Below are 17,362 nucleotides of genomic sequence, written 5' to 3'. Positions count from 1 at the left end.
TGGAGCCAGAGGGATGCACCGGGTTTCTCAACACTACTTTGCTACCGGCCAGCTCAGTGACCTTGGGGAAGTCACTGGAAGCTCAGGAAAAGCCACTCTGAGCCTTGGCCTCCTGGGAAGTAGCAGGAATGATGCTTCTTTCACAGAGTTTTGAGGATTAAATGAATTAATGGATGTTAAAGTGCTTTGTAATAATAATATTTAATAATAAGCAACTCCTCATGATAACAATTAACAATTATTCAGTGCTTTCTGGTTGCCAAATCCTGAACAAAACCTTTTCAAAAGCTTCTCATTTAATCTCTGCAACCTCCTTACGAGATAGGGGATTTGTTTATTATCTCCATTTTGCAGATGAAAAAAGTGAGATGCGGAGAGGTGAAGTAATTTGCCCAAGGGCACAGGGCCAGATTAATACAGAGGCTGATCCTGAATTCAAACTCATAAAGCAACTTGTTTGTTACCATTATTGATGGCAGATCCAGAATGCAGATCCAGGTCTCTGGATGCCTGGTTCCTCCTTCCCTCATCTTGAATTTCCCACATGGGTTCAGGATGGCACATGACACTCTTGGTGACCCTGACAGTCATGAGTCATCCAAACAGTGGCCCAATATTTTCTGAAGACTCTTGCCTGCCAAGGTTCTCATCCAACTGCAGTTCAGAAAATGCCCTTCCTGGGAGCCAGGCCTTGTGCAAACCTCTGACCACAAGGGGATCACATTCTATCCCAAGACACAGGTGGGGAAGCACTCAGAATAAACCCTCAAGGCAGACAACCTGGGTTCAAACAACACTTCTGCCACTAACTAGCTATGTCCATGTCCCCTTGGGCAAGTTATTTCGCCTCATTCATTCATTCATTCATTTATGGCTGCACCGGGTCTTCATTGCTGTGCACCGGCTTTCTCTAGTTCTGGTGAGCGGGGGCTAATCTTTGTAGCAGTGCCCAGGCTTCTCACTGCAGTGACTTCTCTTGTCTCAGAGCACAAGCCCAGTAGTTGCATGGGCTTAGCTGCTCTGCAGCAGGTGGGAGCTTCCCGGACCAGGAATCGAACCTGTGTCCCCTGCATTGTCAGGCAGATTCTTAACCACTGGACCACCAGGAAAATCCCATTTAGCCCTTCTTATATCAGTTTCTTCATCAAAAAAGGGGGAGACCATTAGGTTGAAACCAAATGAAATGGCCATTTTTTTAGATCAGTTCAGTTCAGTTCAGTCGCTCAGTCGTGTCCAATTCTTTGCAACCCCATGAATCACAGCACACCAGGCCTCCCTGTCCATCACCAACTCCCGGAGTTCACTCAGACTCACGTCCATCGAGTCGGTGATGCCATCCAGCCATCTCATCCTCTGTCGTTCCCTTCTCCTCCTGCCCCCAATCCGTCCCAGCATCAGTCTTTTCCAGTGAGTCAGCTCTTTGCATGAGGTGGCCAAAGTACTGGAGTTTCAGCTTCAGCATCATTCCCTCCAAAGAAATCCCAGGGCCGATCTCCTGCTGAATGGACTAGTTCAATCTCCTTGCAGTCCAAGGGACTCTCAAGAGTCTTCTCCAACACCACAGTTCAAAAGGATCAATTCTTCAGCGCTCAGCTTTCTTCACAGTCCAACTCTCACATCCATACACAACCACTGGGAAAACCATAGCCTTGACTAGATGGACCTTTGTTGGCAAAGTAATGTCTCTGCTTTTGAATATGCTATCTAGGTTGGTCATAACTTTCCTTCCAAGGAGTAAGTATCTTTTAATTTCATGGCTGCAGTCACCACCTGCAGTGATTTTGGAGCCCCCCAAAATAAAGTCTGACACTGTTTCCACTGTTTCCCCATCCATTTCCCATGAAGTGATGGGACCAGATGCCATGATCTTTGTTTTCTGAATGTTGAGCTTTAAGCCAACTTTTTCACTCTCCACTTTCACTTTCATCAAGAGGCTCTTTAGTTCCTCTTCACTTTCTGCCATAAGGGTGGTGTCATCTGCATATCTGAGGTTATTGATATTTCTCCCGGCAATCTTGATCCCAGCTTGTGCTTCTTCCAGCCCAGCATTTCTCATGATGTACTCTGCATAGAAGTTAAATAAGGCGGGTGACAATATACAGCTTTGACGTACTCCTTTTCCTTTTTGGAACCAGTCTGTTGTTCCATGTAGATCAAGAGGAGTCAAATATTGACAGTTTCGTAGGGCTCAGTCTAATAGTAGCATTTACCCAGAAAGATTGTCAGGGAAGATTAATTGGATCAATACCTGTTAAGTGCCTAGAACAGGGTCTGCTATGTGGTGAAACCATGCTAAACTGTGAGCAAATCATGTTATCAATGGTGAGGCGAAACCAGAGGGTCACCGAAGCAGGAACTGCAGCACTCAGAGCCATATAGTCAAAAAGCATTTATTAAGTACCTACTATATACGACCCTCAAATATACTGTAGAGAAAACATTTTAGAGCAAGGGCTCGTAACTGGAGAGTTAATAACTGCTAGAGCTTCCGGGGCCTATAAACATCCCAAAATTACATGCTGACCATTGGCACATGCACACACGTGTGAATTCTTGGCCAGGAAGCAGAATTCATAGCTTTCACAACATTCCCAAAAGTATTTGTGACCCCAAACGGGTGGAGAGAGAAAACAAGGGCATGTCAATGAGTAAGGCTAGTGTTCTTCCAGTGAGCATTTATTGAGCACCGTCTATGTGCCAAGCCCTGGGATTTAGCAAGAACAAGACAGACATGGCCTCTGTGCCCCTGGGGGAGAGAGGGTAAAGCAAGCCCTTGCAGGCAGGAGAGTGTTCCAGAAAAGGGTCGGGGGACTGTGGGCCTGTGAATACGGGATCCCTGGCACGAGGTAGAAAAGTCATACAGACATCTGTGGGAGTGGGCCTGGGGGCAGAGCAGTGCTAGCCTGAGAAGGCCTTGGTCCCCTCTGGAGGGATCCAGGCAGGCTGCACACAGGAGGTGGCATTCGACCTGGACACAAAGGAAGAAGAGGGTGCTCCAGGTAGAAGGAACCACGCGAACAGAAGCAGAGAGGCCAGAAGTTGTGAGGCATGTCTGGGACCTCTGGATAAGTAATTCCTCATGCTGGCAGTAGCAGGGAGCTGTCAGTGGAGGCCATTACGGAGGAAAGCCAGAGGAAGGCACTTGCCTTTAAGGACCTCCTTTAAGCCAGAGGTCCCGGCAGTTTCGTGGAAGAGAATTTTTCCACAGACCAGTGGCAGGGGTAGAGGGATGATTCAAGTGCATCACATTTACTGTGATTTCTATTATGATTTTTATTTCTATTATGATTATTAGTGTGTGTTAATCACTCGGTCGTGTCCAACTCTTTGCAACCCTGTTCATGGAATTCTCTAGGCAAGAATACTGGAGTGGGTTGCCATGCCCTCCTCCAGGGGATCTTCCCAACCCAGGGATCAAACTCAGGTCTCGTGAATTGCAGGCAGATTCTTTACCATCTGAGTCACCAGGGAAGCCCTCTGTTATTATTACACTGTGATACGTAATGAAATAATTCTACAATTCACCATAATGCAGAATGAGTGGGAGCCCTGAGCTTGTTTTCCTGCAACTAGACGGTCCCATTTAGGGGTGATGGGAGAGTGATCAGTTCAGTTCAGTCGCTCAGTCATGTCTGATTCTTTGTGATCCCATGGTGTGCAGCATGCCAGCCCTCCTTGTCCATCACCAACTCCCAGAACTTACTCAAACTCATGTCCATTGAGTCGGTGATGCCATCCAACCATCTCATCCTCTGTCGTCCCCTTCTCCTCCCCACTCTGGGGAGAGTGTTAGAGAGCAGCTATAGATACAGATGAAACTTTGCTCACTTACACCTCCTACTGTGTGGCCTGGTTCCTAACGGGTACCAGTCCAAGTGGCCCGAGGGGGTTGGGGACCCCTGCTGTAAGTGATGAGCCCTCCTGACTAGCACTCCTGTCCAAGGCTTGGGGACGGCATCTGATTGGTTGGCAGCATCCAAGCAGGCTTTGAGCTCCCATCATGCTTCTCCTTAGTTCCCTGAACTGACTCATTCCTGTCCTCCCTCCCAGCTGGTCCAACAGGAAGAGCTTCCCCTAGTTCTGTTGGCAGGGAAGTGAAAAGTCAGTCACCAAGGGCCACAGTCCAGACACTGAGTCTGGGCATAAAAAGAGAGCCTCTCTGAGGGAGCTGATGCCCCTGCTCTGGGGAGGGCTGACTTGGGGAAGGAGGAATCACAGATGAATCCAGGAGGAGGAAACATGCACCAGATCTGGATGGGTTTCCTTCAGGAAGCAGCGAGCTTGGTGATTCAGAGCAGTGACCCTCGGCTCAATTCTGACAGACCTGGGTTCGAATGCTGGCTGTGCCATTTGCTAGCTGTGTGGCCTTGGACAAATTACTTAGCCTCTCTGAGCTAAAGTTTTCTCTCAAGTGAAATGAGAATAATGATCTCATTCAAAAAACTAAGATCATGGCATCCAGTCCCATCACTTCATGGAAAATAGAAGGGGGGAAGGTGGAATCAGTGACTGGTTTTATTATCTTGGGCTCCAGAATCACTGCAAACGGTGACTTCAGCCATGAAATTAAAAGATCCTTGCTCTTTGGAAGAAAAATCTATGACAAACCTAGACAGCATATTAAAAAGCAGAGATATCACTTTGCCAACAAAGGTCCGTCTAGTCAAAGCTATGGTTTTTCCAATAGTCATTTGCTATTGTAAATGACTATTACTATTGATGTGAGAGTTGGACCATAAAGAAGGCTGAGCACAGATCCTTTCAAATTCTGGTGTTGGAGAAGACTCTTGAGAGTCCCTTGGACTGCAAGGAGATCAAACCAGTCAATCCTAAAGGAACTCAGTCCTGAATATTCATTGGAAAGACTGAAGCTCCAATACTTTGGTCACCTGATGCAAATTGCCAAGACCCAGACCCTGATGCTGGGAAAGACTGAGGGCAGGAGGAGAAGGGGCAACAGAGGACGAGATGGCATCACCCATTCAATAGACACAGGTTTGAGCAAACTCAGGGAGATGGTGAAGGACAGGGAAGCCTGACATGCTGCAGCCCTTGGGGTCGCAAAGAGTTGGACAGGACTTAGCAACTAAACAACAACCTCTCGGAGCTAGCTGTTGGGTGGAGGAGATGGGATTATACATATAAAGAGCCTGGCACAGTGTTGGGCAGAGACAAAGGGCTCAGAAAGTGGAAACTGGTATTGTTATTCTTCTATGTCTATCATCCCGGTTCTGTCAATCTACAGACACTGAGTGTCAATGGCGTGAAGAGCGTTCATTCTGCAGTGCGCCGGGGAGGGAGGGATGAGGAAAAAATGTGCACCCATCCCCCGCTTCCAGGCTCCCACGATGGCGGATTTTTTTAATCATCTCACTTAATTCTTATAGTTTTATTTTTTATTTATTTAGGTTGTGCTGGGTTTTTGTTGTGGCACGTGGGCTCAAAAGTTGCAGCACACAGGCTTAGTTACCCCACGGTATGTGGGATCTTAGTTCCCCGATCAGGGGTCAAACCCGAGTCCCCTGCATTGGAAGGCAGATTCTTAACCACTGGACCACCAGGAAAGTTGGAAGACGGTAGTTCTTAACCTCTTTTGAGGTCAGAGGCTCCTCTAAGTCTGCTAAAAGTTTTGGATCCTATGCCCAGAAAAACACAAATATACATATGTACGTGTATAAAATTATAAGGGAATCCAGAAAAAAATTCTATATTCAGAGATAGATTTTTGGAGAACTTTTATTTTCAACAATATTTATTTACATAATTTTAAACTATAAAGAGCATAAATTATTTTTCTAATCCAAAAAGACAATAATAATGTATTCCATTTCAGCAGCTCCACTCAACCCATCCTGGGCCTGCCAAGTGGTTCACAGACCCAAATTAAGAAAACTCTGACCTAAAGGGCTAGGCAGACAGCCACATAAATAAGACAAAATAAAACTAATGTGTTAGAGCAGTGGTTGGCAAGCTTTTCTGTAAAGGGTTAGACAGTAAATATTTTAGGCTTTGCAGGCCTTATGGTCTCTGTTGTAACTGATCAACTCAGCCACTGGAGCATGAAGGCAGTCACAAACAAAGGAATGTGTGTGGCTGTGTTCCAATAAAACTTTATTTATGACACTTTATTACAAAACGGGCAGTGGGCCATTTTGCCAGCCCCTGTGTTAGAGGTTCCAGCTCTTAGATGACTGGAATGTCTGAACTAGAGGCTGAGAGTGGTCAACTAACAAGTCCAAGGTAACGGAGCTAAGCAGGGTTGTGACCCCACTCAACAACCAGCCAACCTTGCTGCAGTCCAGAGACTCCAGCGCCCAAGGCCTAGAGCTGCTGCCCCCAAAGTCACAGCTCCTGGAGCAGGCGGAGAATGCGGGGAGGGAGCTCAGGACCCAGAGGAAGGCCCCGGCTGGGTGAGAGCCAGATGGTCTGGGAAGTGGAAGACTAGTCATCTGGGAGGAAGAGGGAGGGATCCTCTTTCCCTTCCTTCAAAGCACGTTGCTGACTCACTGCTGAGGTCAGAATTGGGTCTTTAGTATCCAAGTTACCATCTTCCTTTCTGCATCAAAAATAAAAATCCATATCAGATCAGGGATTAAATTTATATGCCCCGTGTCCAGCCTCCTGCTGATCACCAAGGAATATGAGATCCAGAAAAGTTTGAGACCTGGCTAACAGAGGGACCCAGGAGGTGGGCCTAGGAGCTGTGGGTACTCAGATGCTTGTGAGGCAGCCCCTCCAGTGCCTGGGATGCCTGAGGCAGCCAAAAAGTCTCCTGAGCAGAGAGCAGGCCTGAGTTAGGCCTTGAGAAACAGGGAAATCTCCTTAGCAAAAGACCAAGACCATGGTCTGTTGCCTGCTCTTTCTGTATTTTTGTTCCAGTTCCCTCTGCTCCTTTCTTGTCTTCCTCTTCCTTTACTTTGCACCCCCGATTCTCCATCACAAGCGTGACAAGCCTATCTGTCCTTTCATGCCCACGCTCGAACAGACATTGTTAATCAATCCCCACAGTCTTTTAGCTGCTGGAGGAAGCCCTTATTAATCAATTGCAGTTGGAACAAAAACTAGAACCTATTTGCTATCCCTGCTGACCTTTCTGTTCCCCTCACCCTCTACTTAGCTCAGTGCCTACTTGCTCACTGAGACCCAGAGAGGTCAAGGGAAAATGCAGGGGGTTGCCAAGCTCTTCCTGGGGCCCTGTTGGGAGAGTCCTTCTCTCCGCAGAAGGACTGGTTCACACTTTTCCGTCTGTCCACCTCTTGAGTCTGCGCACGTGACTAAGCCTGACCTTCTCTCCCAGTGACCCCAGGCATGAAGATCTACATCGACCCCTTCACCTACGAAGACCCCAATGAGGCAGTGCGGGAGTTTGCCAAGGAAATTGACATCTCCTGTGTCAAAATTGAGCAGGTGATTGGAGCAGGTAGGTGACTGGTACTCTCCCAAGTACCAGGGCCTCAGCCATGGGTAGGGGGGGACCACCCCAATGTGTACTCCTGGGGTGGAGGGTAGGATGCCTCAGAGGACCCTCCAAGGCCTGAAGACTCAGAATGTCCAAGGTGCAAGGGCTCCCAAAGATGTCCAGTAAAACTACCTCCTCATCACATGAGGAAATAGGCCCAGGGAAGGAGCTTGCTCACATCAGAGACCGAGCTAGTTCTGGGACCCGGTACTCTGGACTCTGTCTAATGCTTTGTCCTTCCTGCCACTCATCCCAGGTCCCTCGCTCCATCTCCCCAGGTCCCCCTACATCCTCACCCCACGCCTAGCCAAACACCACGGGTTGGCCATGAAGGGTTTACCCTTCCTCCTGAAGGTGGCTGAGACTCTTTGGGGCCCTTGCATTCTCTAAAGGGATTCTGTGTCTGCAAGGATTAACTGGCCCCAGGGGCAGAGGTGACAGGGAAGAGGGAGGTGGCGCTTCCACCTGCTAAGTGACATCCTGCCTCTTTGGTGTGTCTGTCCCAGGAGAGTTTGGTGAGGTATGCAGTGGCCACCTGAAGCTGCCGGGCAAGAGAGAGATCTTCGTGGCCATCAAGACCCTCAAGTCAGGCTATACTGAGAAGCAGCGCCGGGACTTTCTGAGCGAGGCCTCCATCATGGGGCAGTTTGACCATCCCAACGTCATCCACCTGGAGGGCGTGGTCACCAAGAGCACACCTGTGATGATCATCACTGAGTTCATGGAAAATGGCTCCCTGGACTCCTTCCTCCGGGTAGGGAAAGCCAAGAGTGGTGGGGCAGGAAGAGCAGTGGTGAACATAGCTTTATGCTGTCAGAGCCTGAAAGGTCTTGGAAAGATCATGGTCAAGAATGGCTTGCTTGCTGCCACTTTCTATTCCTTTACGCATGGCGTACATGCGTGCTAAGTCACTTCAGTTGTGTCTTGACTCTTTGCGACCCTATGGACTGTGGCTGTCCAGGCTCCTCTGTCCATGGGATTCTCCGAGCAAGAATACTGGAGTGGGTTGCCATGCCCTCCTCCAGGGAACCTCCCTGACCCAGGGATAGAGGGATTGAACCCACAACAGGCATTGCTAATAAATCCCAGACTCTCTCCACTAAACCCAGAAGCAATCTCAGAATCTTTCTCTATCAGGGAAACCACGGCCAGTTGATCAGAGTTGGCATACAACCTGAAATCTGTTCCCTCCAAGCACTTAGCCAGCCTTCTCATAACGCCCAAGAGAAAAACTGAAGCTCTAAGAGAAGCAGAGTGTGCCCAAGGTTACCCGGAGGCTCAAGATGAGAGCCAGGACTGGATCCAGGTCTCCTGACCCTTAGTCCAGAGTTTCCACCAGCTTTGGATTTCCCCAAAGCTATACAGGAAGAGTTTGGAGCACAAGGCAACAGACGAAAGTTCTAGGCCCCCCGAGAAGTCAGTCAACCAGCTAGATAAAGAGCACTGACTAGGAATCAGAAGTATGCCATTGGAAGGGGAGGGATAAACTGGAAGATTGGAACTGACACATACATGCTACTATAAATAGAATCTTTCCCATCATCAGGGTCTTCTCCAGTGAGTCAGATGCTGGGAAAGATTGAAGGCAAAAGGAGAGGAGGGCACCAGAGGATGAGATTGTTAGATGGCATCACTGACTCAATACACATGAACTTGGTTAAACTCTGGAAGATAGTGAAGGACAGGTGGGCCTCGCATGCTGCAGTCCGTGGGATCAGAGAGTCAGACAGGACTGAGCAACTGAACAACAACATATATATATATATATATATATATGCACACCTATAAGATAACTAACTAATAAGGACCTACTGTATAGCACAGGGGATTCTACTCAGTACTTCGTAATGACCTATATGGGAAAAGAATCTAAAAAGAGTGGGTATACGTGTAACTGATTCACTTTGCTGTACACCTGGAACTAAGGCCGCATTGTAGATCAGTTATACAGCAATAAAAAAAAATTTTTTAAGAAGTATGCCACTGAACTACCTATTTAACAAATATTTATTAAGCACCTAGTATGTGCCAGGAGCCTTCCATGCACCTTCTTGTTGAACACTGAGTGCCCTAGAAGGTGGGCATTACTTATTCCCATTTAACACACAGTTGAGGAAACAGGGGCTTCCCTGGTGGCTCAGCTGGTAAAGAATCTGCCTGCAATGCAGGAGACCCCAGTTCAATTCCTTGGTTGGGAAGATCTGCTGGAGAAGGGATAGGCTACACTCCGGTATTCTTGGGCTTCCCTGGTGGCTCAGCTGGTAAAGAATCCACTTGCAATGCAGGAGACCTGGGTTCAATGGGTGGGTTGGGAAGAGCCCCTGGAGGAGGGAAAGGCCTGGTATTCTGGCCTGGAGAATTCCATGGACTGTATAGTCCATGGGGTTGTAAAGAGTTGGACATGACTGAGCGACTTTGACTTTCAAGACTCTGAGAGGTTAGGTCACATGTCCAAAGTTGCACAGCCAGCAAGGGAAAAAGCCAGAATCCAACCAGCCCTGGAGTCCATGTTCTCTCCGCCACCCTGAAACCAGCCTCTCCTTGGCCTCTGTATGGCCTGAGCATCTGAGCCCTTTCCACAGGGAGCCCAGGCCAGGGCGACAGGGCCCCAGTCTGGTGTCCCACTGTGAGAAAGCTCCAGAGATCTGACACACGCACTTCCATTCACTCTGTGTTTCCTCCACTTCTCCCAAAGCAAAATGACGGGCAGTTCACAGTCATCCAGCTGGTGGGCATGCTACGGGGCATCGCGGCTGGCATGAAGTACCTGGCCGACATGAACTACGTCCACCGCGACCTGGCCGCCCGCAACATCCTCGTCAACAGCAACCTGGTCTGCAAGGTTTCTGACTTCGGGCTCTCACGCTTCCTGGAGGACGATACCTCAGACCCCACGTACACCAGCGCCCTGGTAAGACGGAGGCAGGGAACAGCGGAGCCGCAGGGCCAGGAAAGAGGGTGGACATCCGTCTCTCCCCACAACACATTCTCACCAACACTTGCTCATGCCAAGCGCTGTTCTGAGCCCTGGAGAGGTAGAGACATAAACCCCGATTTCTGCCCTCTTGGAGCTCACAGGCTGGTGGGCACAGATGTACAGAGCACTACTGAGCAATGGGGCTAAGAGTCAGACACCAGACTTAGGAGGCAGAGGAAGGCTTGCTAAGAGGGAATGATAGCTGAGCTGAAAGCCAAGTGCCAGTAAAAGTTTGCCAGGTGCTGTATTCTCATGGGCAGGTGTGACTGGCACACAGGCTGTCGGGAAAAGTGGTGGGCAACCATGCTGGAGAGGTAGGCAGGGCCACATCTTGGAGACCCTTGATTGCCCAGGGTCAGGACTCTCTCCTGAAAGCTGTTAGGGTTGTTGAAGAGTTGCAGGGAGGCGGGGCAGGGTGGGGGTGGTGGTTTTGCTTTTTGGCTGTGCTGGGTCTTCTCTGAGGCATGCAATTGTGCTTCCCTAGTTGAAGCTCCAGAGCATGGGCTCAGTAGTTGCCGTGGATGAGCTTAGTTGCCTCACAGCATGTAGATCCTAGTTCCCCAGCCAGAGATCAAACCCATGTCCCCTGCTTTGGAAAGATGAATTATTAACCACTGGATGACCAGGGAAGGCCCTGTTGAAGAGTTTTAAACAGAAAGGAATAAGACAGTCTAGGGAAGCAATAAGGCACTTTGTGACTGTGCAGCATGGGGCAGAGGGTAGGGAGCTTTGCCAGAAGAGGCCATTCGGCTCAGCTTCCCACCCATTGACGCTCCCTGTCCTGCTCCCCAGGGTGGGAAGATCCCCATCCGCTGGACGGCCCCAGAGGCCATCCAGTACCGGAAGTTCACCTCGGCCAGTGACGTCTGGAGCTACGGCATCGTCATGTGGGAGGTGATGTCCTACGGGGAACGGCCCTACTGGGATATGACCAACCAAGACGTAAGTCTGCAAGGAGGTGGGCACAGCCTCTCTGGCCAGCCAGGCGGGAGGGGAGGACCTAGAACTCTAGGGCTTTTGCTCGACTTTCAGCAGGTAGGAGCAAGGTCCCTGAGATCCTGGGTCCGGGCAGCTCCCAGCACAGTGTTGGTTGATTCAAACATCTGCACAGGACCCTGGACTCTCCAGGGGGTCAGGAGGAGAAAAGGCCCATGCATGCATGCTAAGTCGCTTCATTCGTATCCAGCTCTTTGCGACCTGTGGACTGTAGCCAGCCAGCTCCTCTGTCCATGGGATTCTCCAGGCAAGAATACTGGAGAGGGGTTGCCATTCTCTTCTCCAGGGGATCTTCCCAGGCCAAGAATCAAACCCGCATCTCTTATGTTTCCTGCATTGGCAGGCAGGTTCATTACCACTAGCGCCACCTGGGAAGCCCAGAAAAGGCCCCCTCATCCACAAATAGGCAGATCTTCAGGATCCAGCCACCTGTGGCCAACCCTAAGCGACCATGTCTGCCCCTCAGGGGTTCACCTCCCATATGAGGGACAAGACAGTCATTCAGGGAACCAGATGGAGTTAACAGGTGCTATGTATGGCCAGGTGGTAAAGTGAAGAAGGCAGGCATCAAACCCTGCAGGTGCTCAGGAAAGGGAACATGGCACAGTTAGCCATGAGGTCTATACCGATAGCTGGGACTCAAACAGTAGTGAGATTTGAAGATGTGAGGACTTCCAGTGGAAGGAACAGCCTGTGCCAAGGCCCAGAAGTGGGATGACGAGGGGTCATGTTGGGGAGCAGTGGAAAGTTGGTCAGAACAGTTGCTGAGGTTCAGTAATGGGGTGTTTGAAAGTCCCTCTCTAGGAATTCTGATTTGCAACAATGCAGAACAGGGAATAAATACCTGAGCAGGGAAGATACCCACAGTCAAGCTGGGGAAGACAAATTTGGCCCTGCGGGCAGGACAGCTTGGAGAGGTGTTTGGGCTCCTTTCCCCTAACAGAGCAGCCAAAGGGGGGTTGCTCACAGGAGGGTGGGCCTGGTGGACCCTAAGGCAGAAGGTATCTTGGGGTGCTGAGTGGAAAGGGAGCCAGATGCCCAGCTTCCAGGCCAGACTGAGGTCAGAGATGGTGGGAACCCAGGCTGCCTCCAGGAAGTGAAGCTGGTTGCCACGGCGCAATCAAATAAGCCCGTCCTGCAACGCCCTGGGGGCAGAGCCAGAGAACAGATGCGCTTACCTCACCCCCGGAATCCCTCCCTGCCCCTCCCCAGGTAATCAACGCCATAGAACAGGACTACCGGCTCCCACCGCCCATGGACTGCCCGAGCGCGCTGCACCAGCTCATGCTGGACTGCTGGCAGAAGGACCGCAACCACCGGCCCAAGTTCGGCCAGATCGTCAACACGCTGGACAAGATGATCCGCAACCCCAACAGCCTCAAAGCCATGGCGCCGCTCTCTTCCGGGTACGTCCCCCGCCCCGCCCCTTTTCCCAGAGCCGCCTGGCCCCGCCCACTCCTGCGGTTGCTGAATTGGGATGGGGAAGGACAGTGCCAGGGTTTTTTGGCGGGCTGCCTGCCTTGCGGTGCAGGGTGCAGGGCACAGGCTATCCTGAGAAGGAGAGGGAAGCCCGAGATGGGTGGGAGAGAAAGCATCTTTTAAAACGTGATCAGAGAGGACACGAGAAATTATCAGTATCTTTTTGTAAAATATTTATTTGGCTGTGCTGGATCTTGGACGTGGCTCGCAGGATCTTTAGCTGTAGCATGTGGAGGATCTTGTTCCCTGACCAGGGATGGAGCCAGGCTCCCCCCCTGCACTGGGAGTTTGGAGTCCTAGCCACTGGACCACCAGGGAAGTCCCAGTTCTCAGGATCTTGGTGAATAGATTTACTCCTCACTCAGGTTCCTACTTCACACTTAAACCTGGACCCTCTAACTTGGATTTGCATCCTCCTCGACACAGCCATGCTTTCACACACACACACACACACACACACACACACACACACACACACACACACCGTCCTACACACGTACATGAACGCTCATTTGGGCACAAACGCTCATGCTTATGCTCACAATCTCACACACACAGATACACTCATTCCCAAGCTCTCACATGTACACACAACCATACGTATCTGAGCATGCACATTCAGGAGTACTCACAGACCACAGAAAACACAGGCACGCATGCCCCCACGCTGGAGTTGCCATCCTCGTAGCAGAGACTGGCTCAGGTGCACAGGCATCAGCTTCAATGATCCGAGCGCTTCCCTTTGCCCAGTGGTCCCAGGGCACCCTGCACCAGACCTGCATCCAATGCTGGCTCTCCCTGGGCGGCTTTCACAGACTGGTCCCAGCCCTGCACATCCTTACTCTTCAGGACCCTCGACCCCGCGGGCTGTCTGAGGGGTGTCTGGCTAAATATCCTCAGGGTCCAGGGCTGGCTGTGTCCAGAGACTCTCTGGGCCCAAGTCCTTCACCTGCCAGGAGATGTCCATGTATGCCCCTTCCCATCCCTCCTCACCACAACCCTGCCTCAGCTACTCCTGATTCTCTGGATAAAAATCATTCTGAGCGTTTAGCCTCCTGATGGTCACTTCACACCTTGCCTGCCCGGAAGTCATTCCCACCAGCCCCACCAGCTGTGTCTGGACTTTGGAGATGTGGTCCACAAGATCGGCTTCCTGTAGCATAGCCAGGGTAGGGGAGGACAGAGAAGGGCATTGGGAGAGGAAATGACAAGTACTCAGCACAGTGATGGGACTTTCCTGGCGGTCCAGTGGCTGACTCCACTCCCAAATGCAGAGAGTCTGGGTTTGATCTCTGGTCAGAGAACTAGATCCCACATGTCACAGCTAAGAGTTGGCATGCCACAACTAAGACCGGGCATAAATAGATGATAGATAGATAAAATCAGCACAGTTAGTCCAACTGAAACCCTCTCCCCCAAAGCAGCGGCATGGAGACATGTCCCCGCCTCACCGCTGTGTTCCAGCCTCTCAGCGGTCCCCTAGAGGCTTCCCTAGACTGTCCAGATGGCCCCAGCTTTGAGACCTGCACACATACTCACTCTCACCTACTCACACATACACATGTGCACATTTATGTGGGTTCAGACTCACACCTGCTCTCACACAGAAGTGGCCACATGCATACACACTGTGTTCACACACAGGGATGCACACGGGCCAGTACACACGCAGCCTGCATGTGTGCCCACGCCCACGCTTACCCTCACCCCTAGGGCAGCACATGCACTGACCGTACCTGTCGCCACCCCATCCCCTAGAATCAACCTGCCATTGCTGGACCGCACGATCCCCGACTACACCAGCTTTAACACAGTGGACGAGTGGCTGGAGGCCATTAAGATGGGGCAGTACAAGGAGAGCTTCGCCAATGCTGGCTTCACCTCCTTCGATGTCGTGTCACAGATGATGATGGAGTAAGTGCCCAGCCGCCTCCACCCATCACCGTGAGGCCCCCTCCCCACCCATCCCGCCAAGCACGGGGGCTCTGGAGAGTGAGGAATCGACAGTGTCCCAGCAGGGATATGGGGGACCAAGGAGCAAGATGGCCAATGCAGAAATCACATTCTGATCAACATCTGGGTCTCCTGCCACCCACTGGCTTTTCAGTTCAGTTCAGTCGCTCAGTCGTGTCCGACTCTTTGTGACCCCATGGACTGCAGCACACCAGGCCTCCCTGTCCATCACCATCTCCTGGAGTTTACTCAGACTCATGTCCATCGAGTCGGTGATACCATCCAACCATCTCGTCCTTTGTCATCCCCTTTTCCTGCTGCCTTCAATCAATCTTTCCCAGCATCAGGGTCTTCTCAAATGAGTCTGCTGATTTCCTTTAGGATGGACTGGTTGGATCTCCTTTCCGTCCAAGGGACTCTCAAAAGTCTTCTCCAACACCATAGTTCAAAAGCATCAGTTCTTTGGCACTCAGCTTTCTTTATAGCCCAACTCTCACATCCATACATGACTACTGGAAAAACCATAGCCTTGACTAGATGGACCTTTGTTGGCAAAGTAATATCTCTGGTTTTTAGTAAGCTGTCTAGGTTGGTCATAACTTTTCTTGCAAGGAGCAAGCGTCTTTTAATTTTATGGCTGCAGTCACCATCTGCAGTGATTTTGGAGCCCAAAAAAATAGTCTGTCACTATTTCCATTGTTTCCCTATCTATTTGCCATGAAGTCATGGGACCAGATGCCATGATCTTCGTTTTCTTAAGCCAACTTTTTCACTCTCTTCTTTCACTTTCATCAAGAGGCTAAGGGTGGTGTCATCTGCATATCTAAGGTTATTGATATTTCTCCTGCCAATCTTGATTCTAGCTTGTGCTTCTTCCAGCCCAGTGTTTCTCATGATGTACTCTGCATAGAAGTTAAATAAGCAGGGTGACAATATACAGCCTTGATGAACTCCTTTCCCGATTTGGAACAAGTCTGTTGTTCCCTGTCCAGTTCTAACTGTTGCTTCCTGACCTGCATACAGATTTCTCAGGAGGCAGATCAGGTGGTCTGGTATTCCCATCTCTTTCAGAATTTTCTACAGTTTATTGTGATCCACACAGTCAAAGGCTTTGGCATAGTCAATAAAGCAGATGTTTTCCTGGGACCCTCTTGCTTTTTCGATGATCCAGTGGATGTTGGCAATTTGGTCTCTGGTTTCCTCTTGGTTTTCTAAATCCAGCTTGAACATCTGGAAGTTTATGGTTCACATACTGCTGAAGCCTGGCTTGGAGAATTTTGAACATTACTTTGCTAGCGTGTGAGATAAGTAAAATTGTGTGATAGTTTCAGCATTCTTTGGCATTGCCTTTGGGATTGGAATGAAAACTGACCTTTTCCAGTCCTGTGGCCACTCCTGAGTTTTCCAAATTTCCTGGCATATTGAGTGCAGCACTTTCACAGCATCATCTTTTCAGATTTGAAATAGCTGAACTGCAATTCCATCGCTCCACTAGCTTTGTTCATAGTGATATTTCCTAAGGCCCACTTGACTTCACATTCCAGGATGTCTGGCTCTAGGTGAGTGATCACACCATCGTGCTTATCTGGGTCGTGAAGATCTTTTTTGTACAGTTCTTCTGTGTATTTTTGCCACCTCTTCTTAATATCTTCTGCTTCTGTTAGGTCCATACCATTTCTGTCCTTTATTGTGCCCATCTTTGCATGAAAATTTCCCTTGGTATCTCTGATTTTCTTGAAGAGATATCTAGTCTTTCCCATTCTATTGTTTTCCTCTATTTCTTTGCATTGATTCACTGAGGAAGGCTTTCTTATCTCTCCTTGCTATTCTTTGGAACCCTGCATTCATATGGGTGTATCTTTCCTTTTCTCCTTTGCCTTTCACTTCTCTTCTTTTCATAACTGTTTGTACAGGCTTCTCAGACAAACTTTTTGCATTTCTTTTTCTTGGGGGTGGTCTTGATCACTTCCTCCTGTACAATGTCACAAACCTCCATCCAAAGTTCTTCAGGCTGTCTATCAGATCTAATCCTTTAAATCTATTTCTTACTTCCACTGTATAATCATAAGGGATTTGATTTAGGTCATACCTGAATGGTCTAGTGGTTTTCCCTACTTTCTTCAACTCAAGTCTGAATGTGGCAATAAGGAATTCATGATCTGAGCCACAGTCATCTCCCAGTCTTGTTTTTGCTGACTGTATAGAGTTTCTCCATCTTTGGCTGCAAAGAATATAATCAATCTGATTTCAGTATTGACCATCTGAGTGACCTTGAGCAAATCACAGGACTCCCCTTAGCCTCAGTTTTCTCTTCTGTGAACTGGGGTGTGGTAGGAAGAGCAGCAGAGATAAAAAGTGAACACATGGGTACTTAGTTCTTGCAGGGTCATGCAGGGTCCCTTCTCGTCCCCTGCAGCAAAGGAGACGCGTACACCTAGGTGCCCTCACTCCCAACCCCCTCTCTCCCGATCTTAACATTCACTCACTCCAGCTCCCCT

At 49.6% G+C, this 17,362-nt stretch overlaps 1 protein-coding gene across 3 annotated transcripts in view; it reads left to right on the top strand.

Annotated features, from left to right (window-relative positions):
• Positions 1-17,362, top strand: part of EPHB2 (EPH receptor B2) — a 215,785-nt gene that overhangs the window by 197,078 nt on the left and 1,345 nt on the right. For all 3 annotated transcript variants that reach the window (XM_042244590.2, XM_042244591.2, XM_012152536.5), the window contains exons 10-15: positions 7,298-7,420; positions 7,966-8,213; positions 10,155-10,370; positions 11,229-11,378; positions 12,645-12,838; positions 14,670-14,825. In XM_042244590.2, the coding sequence (XP_042100524.1) occupies positions 7,298-7,420; positions 7,966-8,213; positions 10,155-10,370; positions 11,229-11,378; positions 12,645-12,838; positions 14,670-14,825 (1,087 nt within the window). The remainder of the gene's footprint in view (positions 1-7,297; positions 7,421-7,965; positions 8,214-10,154; positions 10,371-11,228; positions 11,379-12,644; positions 12,839-14,669; positions 14,826-17,362) is intronic.

The sequence above is a fragment of the Ovis aries genome, chromosome 2 (genome assembly GCF_016772045.2).
Source record: "Ovis aries strain OAR_USU_Benz2616 breed Rambouillet chromosome 2, ARS-UI_Ramb_v3.0, whole genome shotgun sequence".
NCBI lineage: Eukaryota > Metazoa > Chordata > Mammalia > Artiodactyla > Bovidae > Ovis > Ovis aries.
The sequence above is the reverse complement of the archived record's forward strand: the minus strand, read 5'-3'. Positions and strand labels throughout refer to the sequence as shown.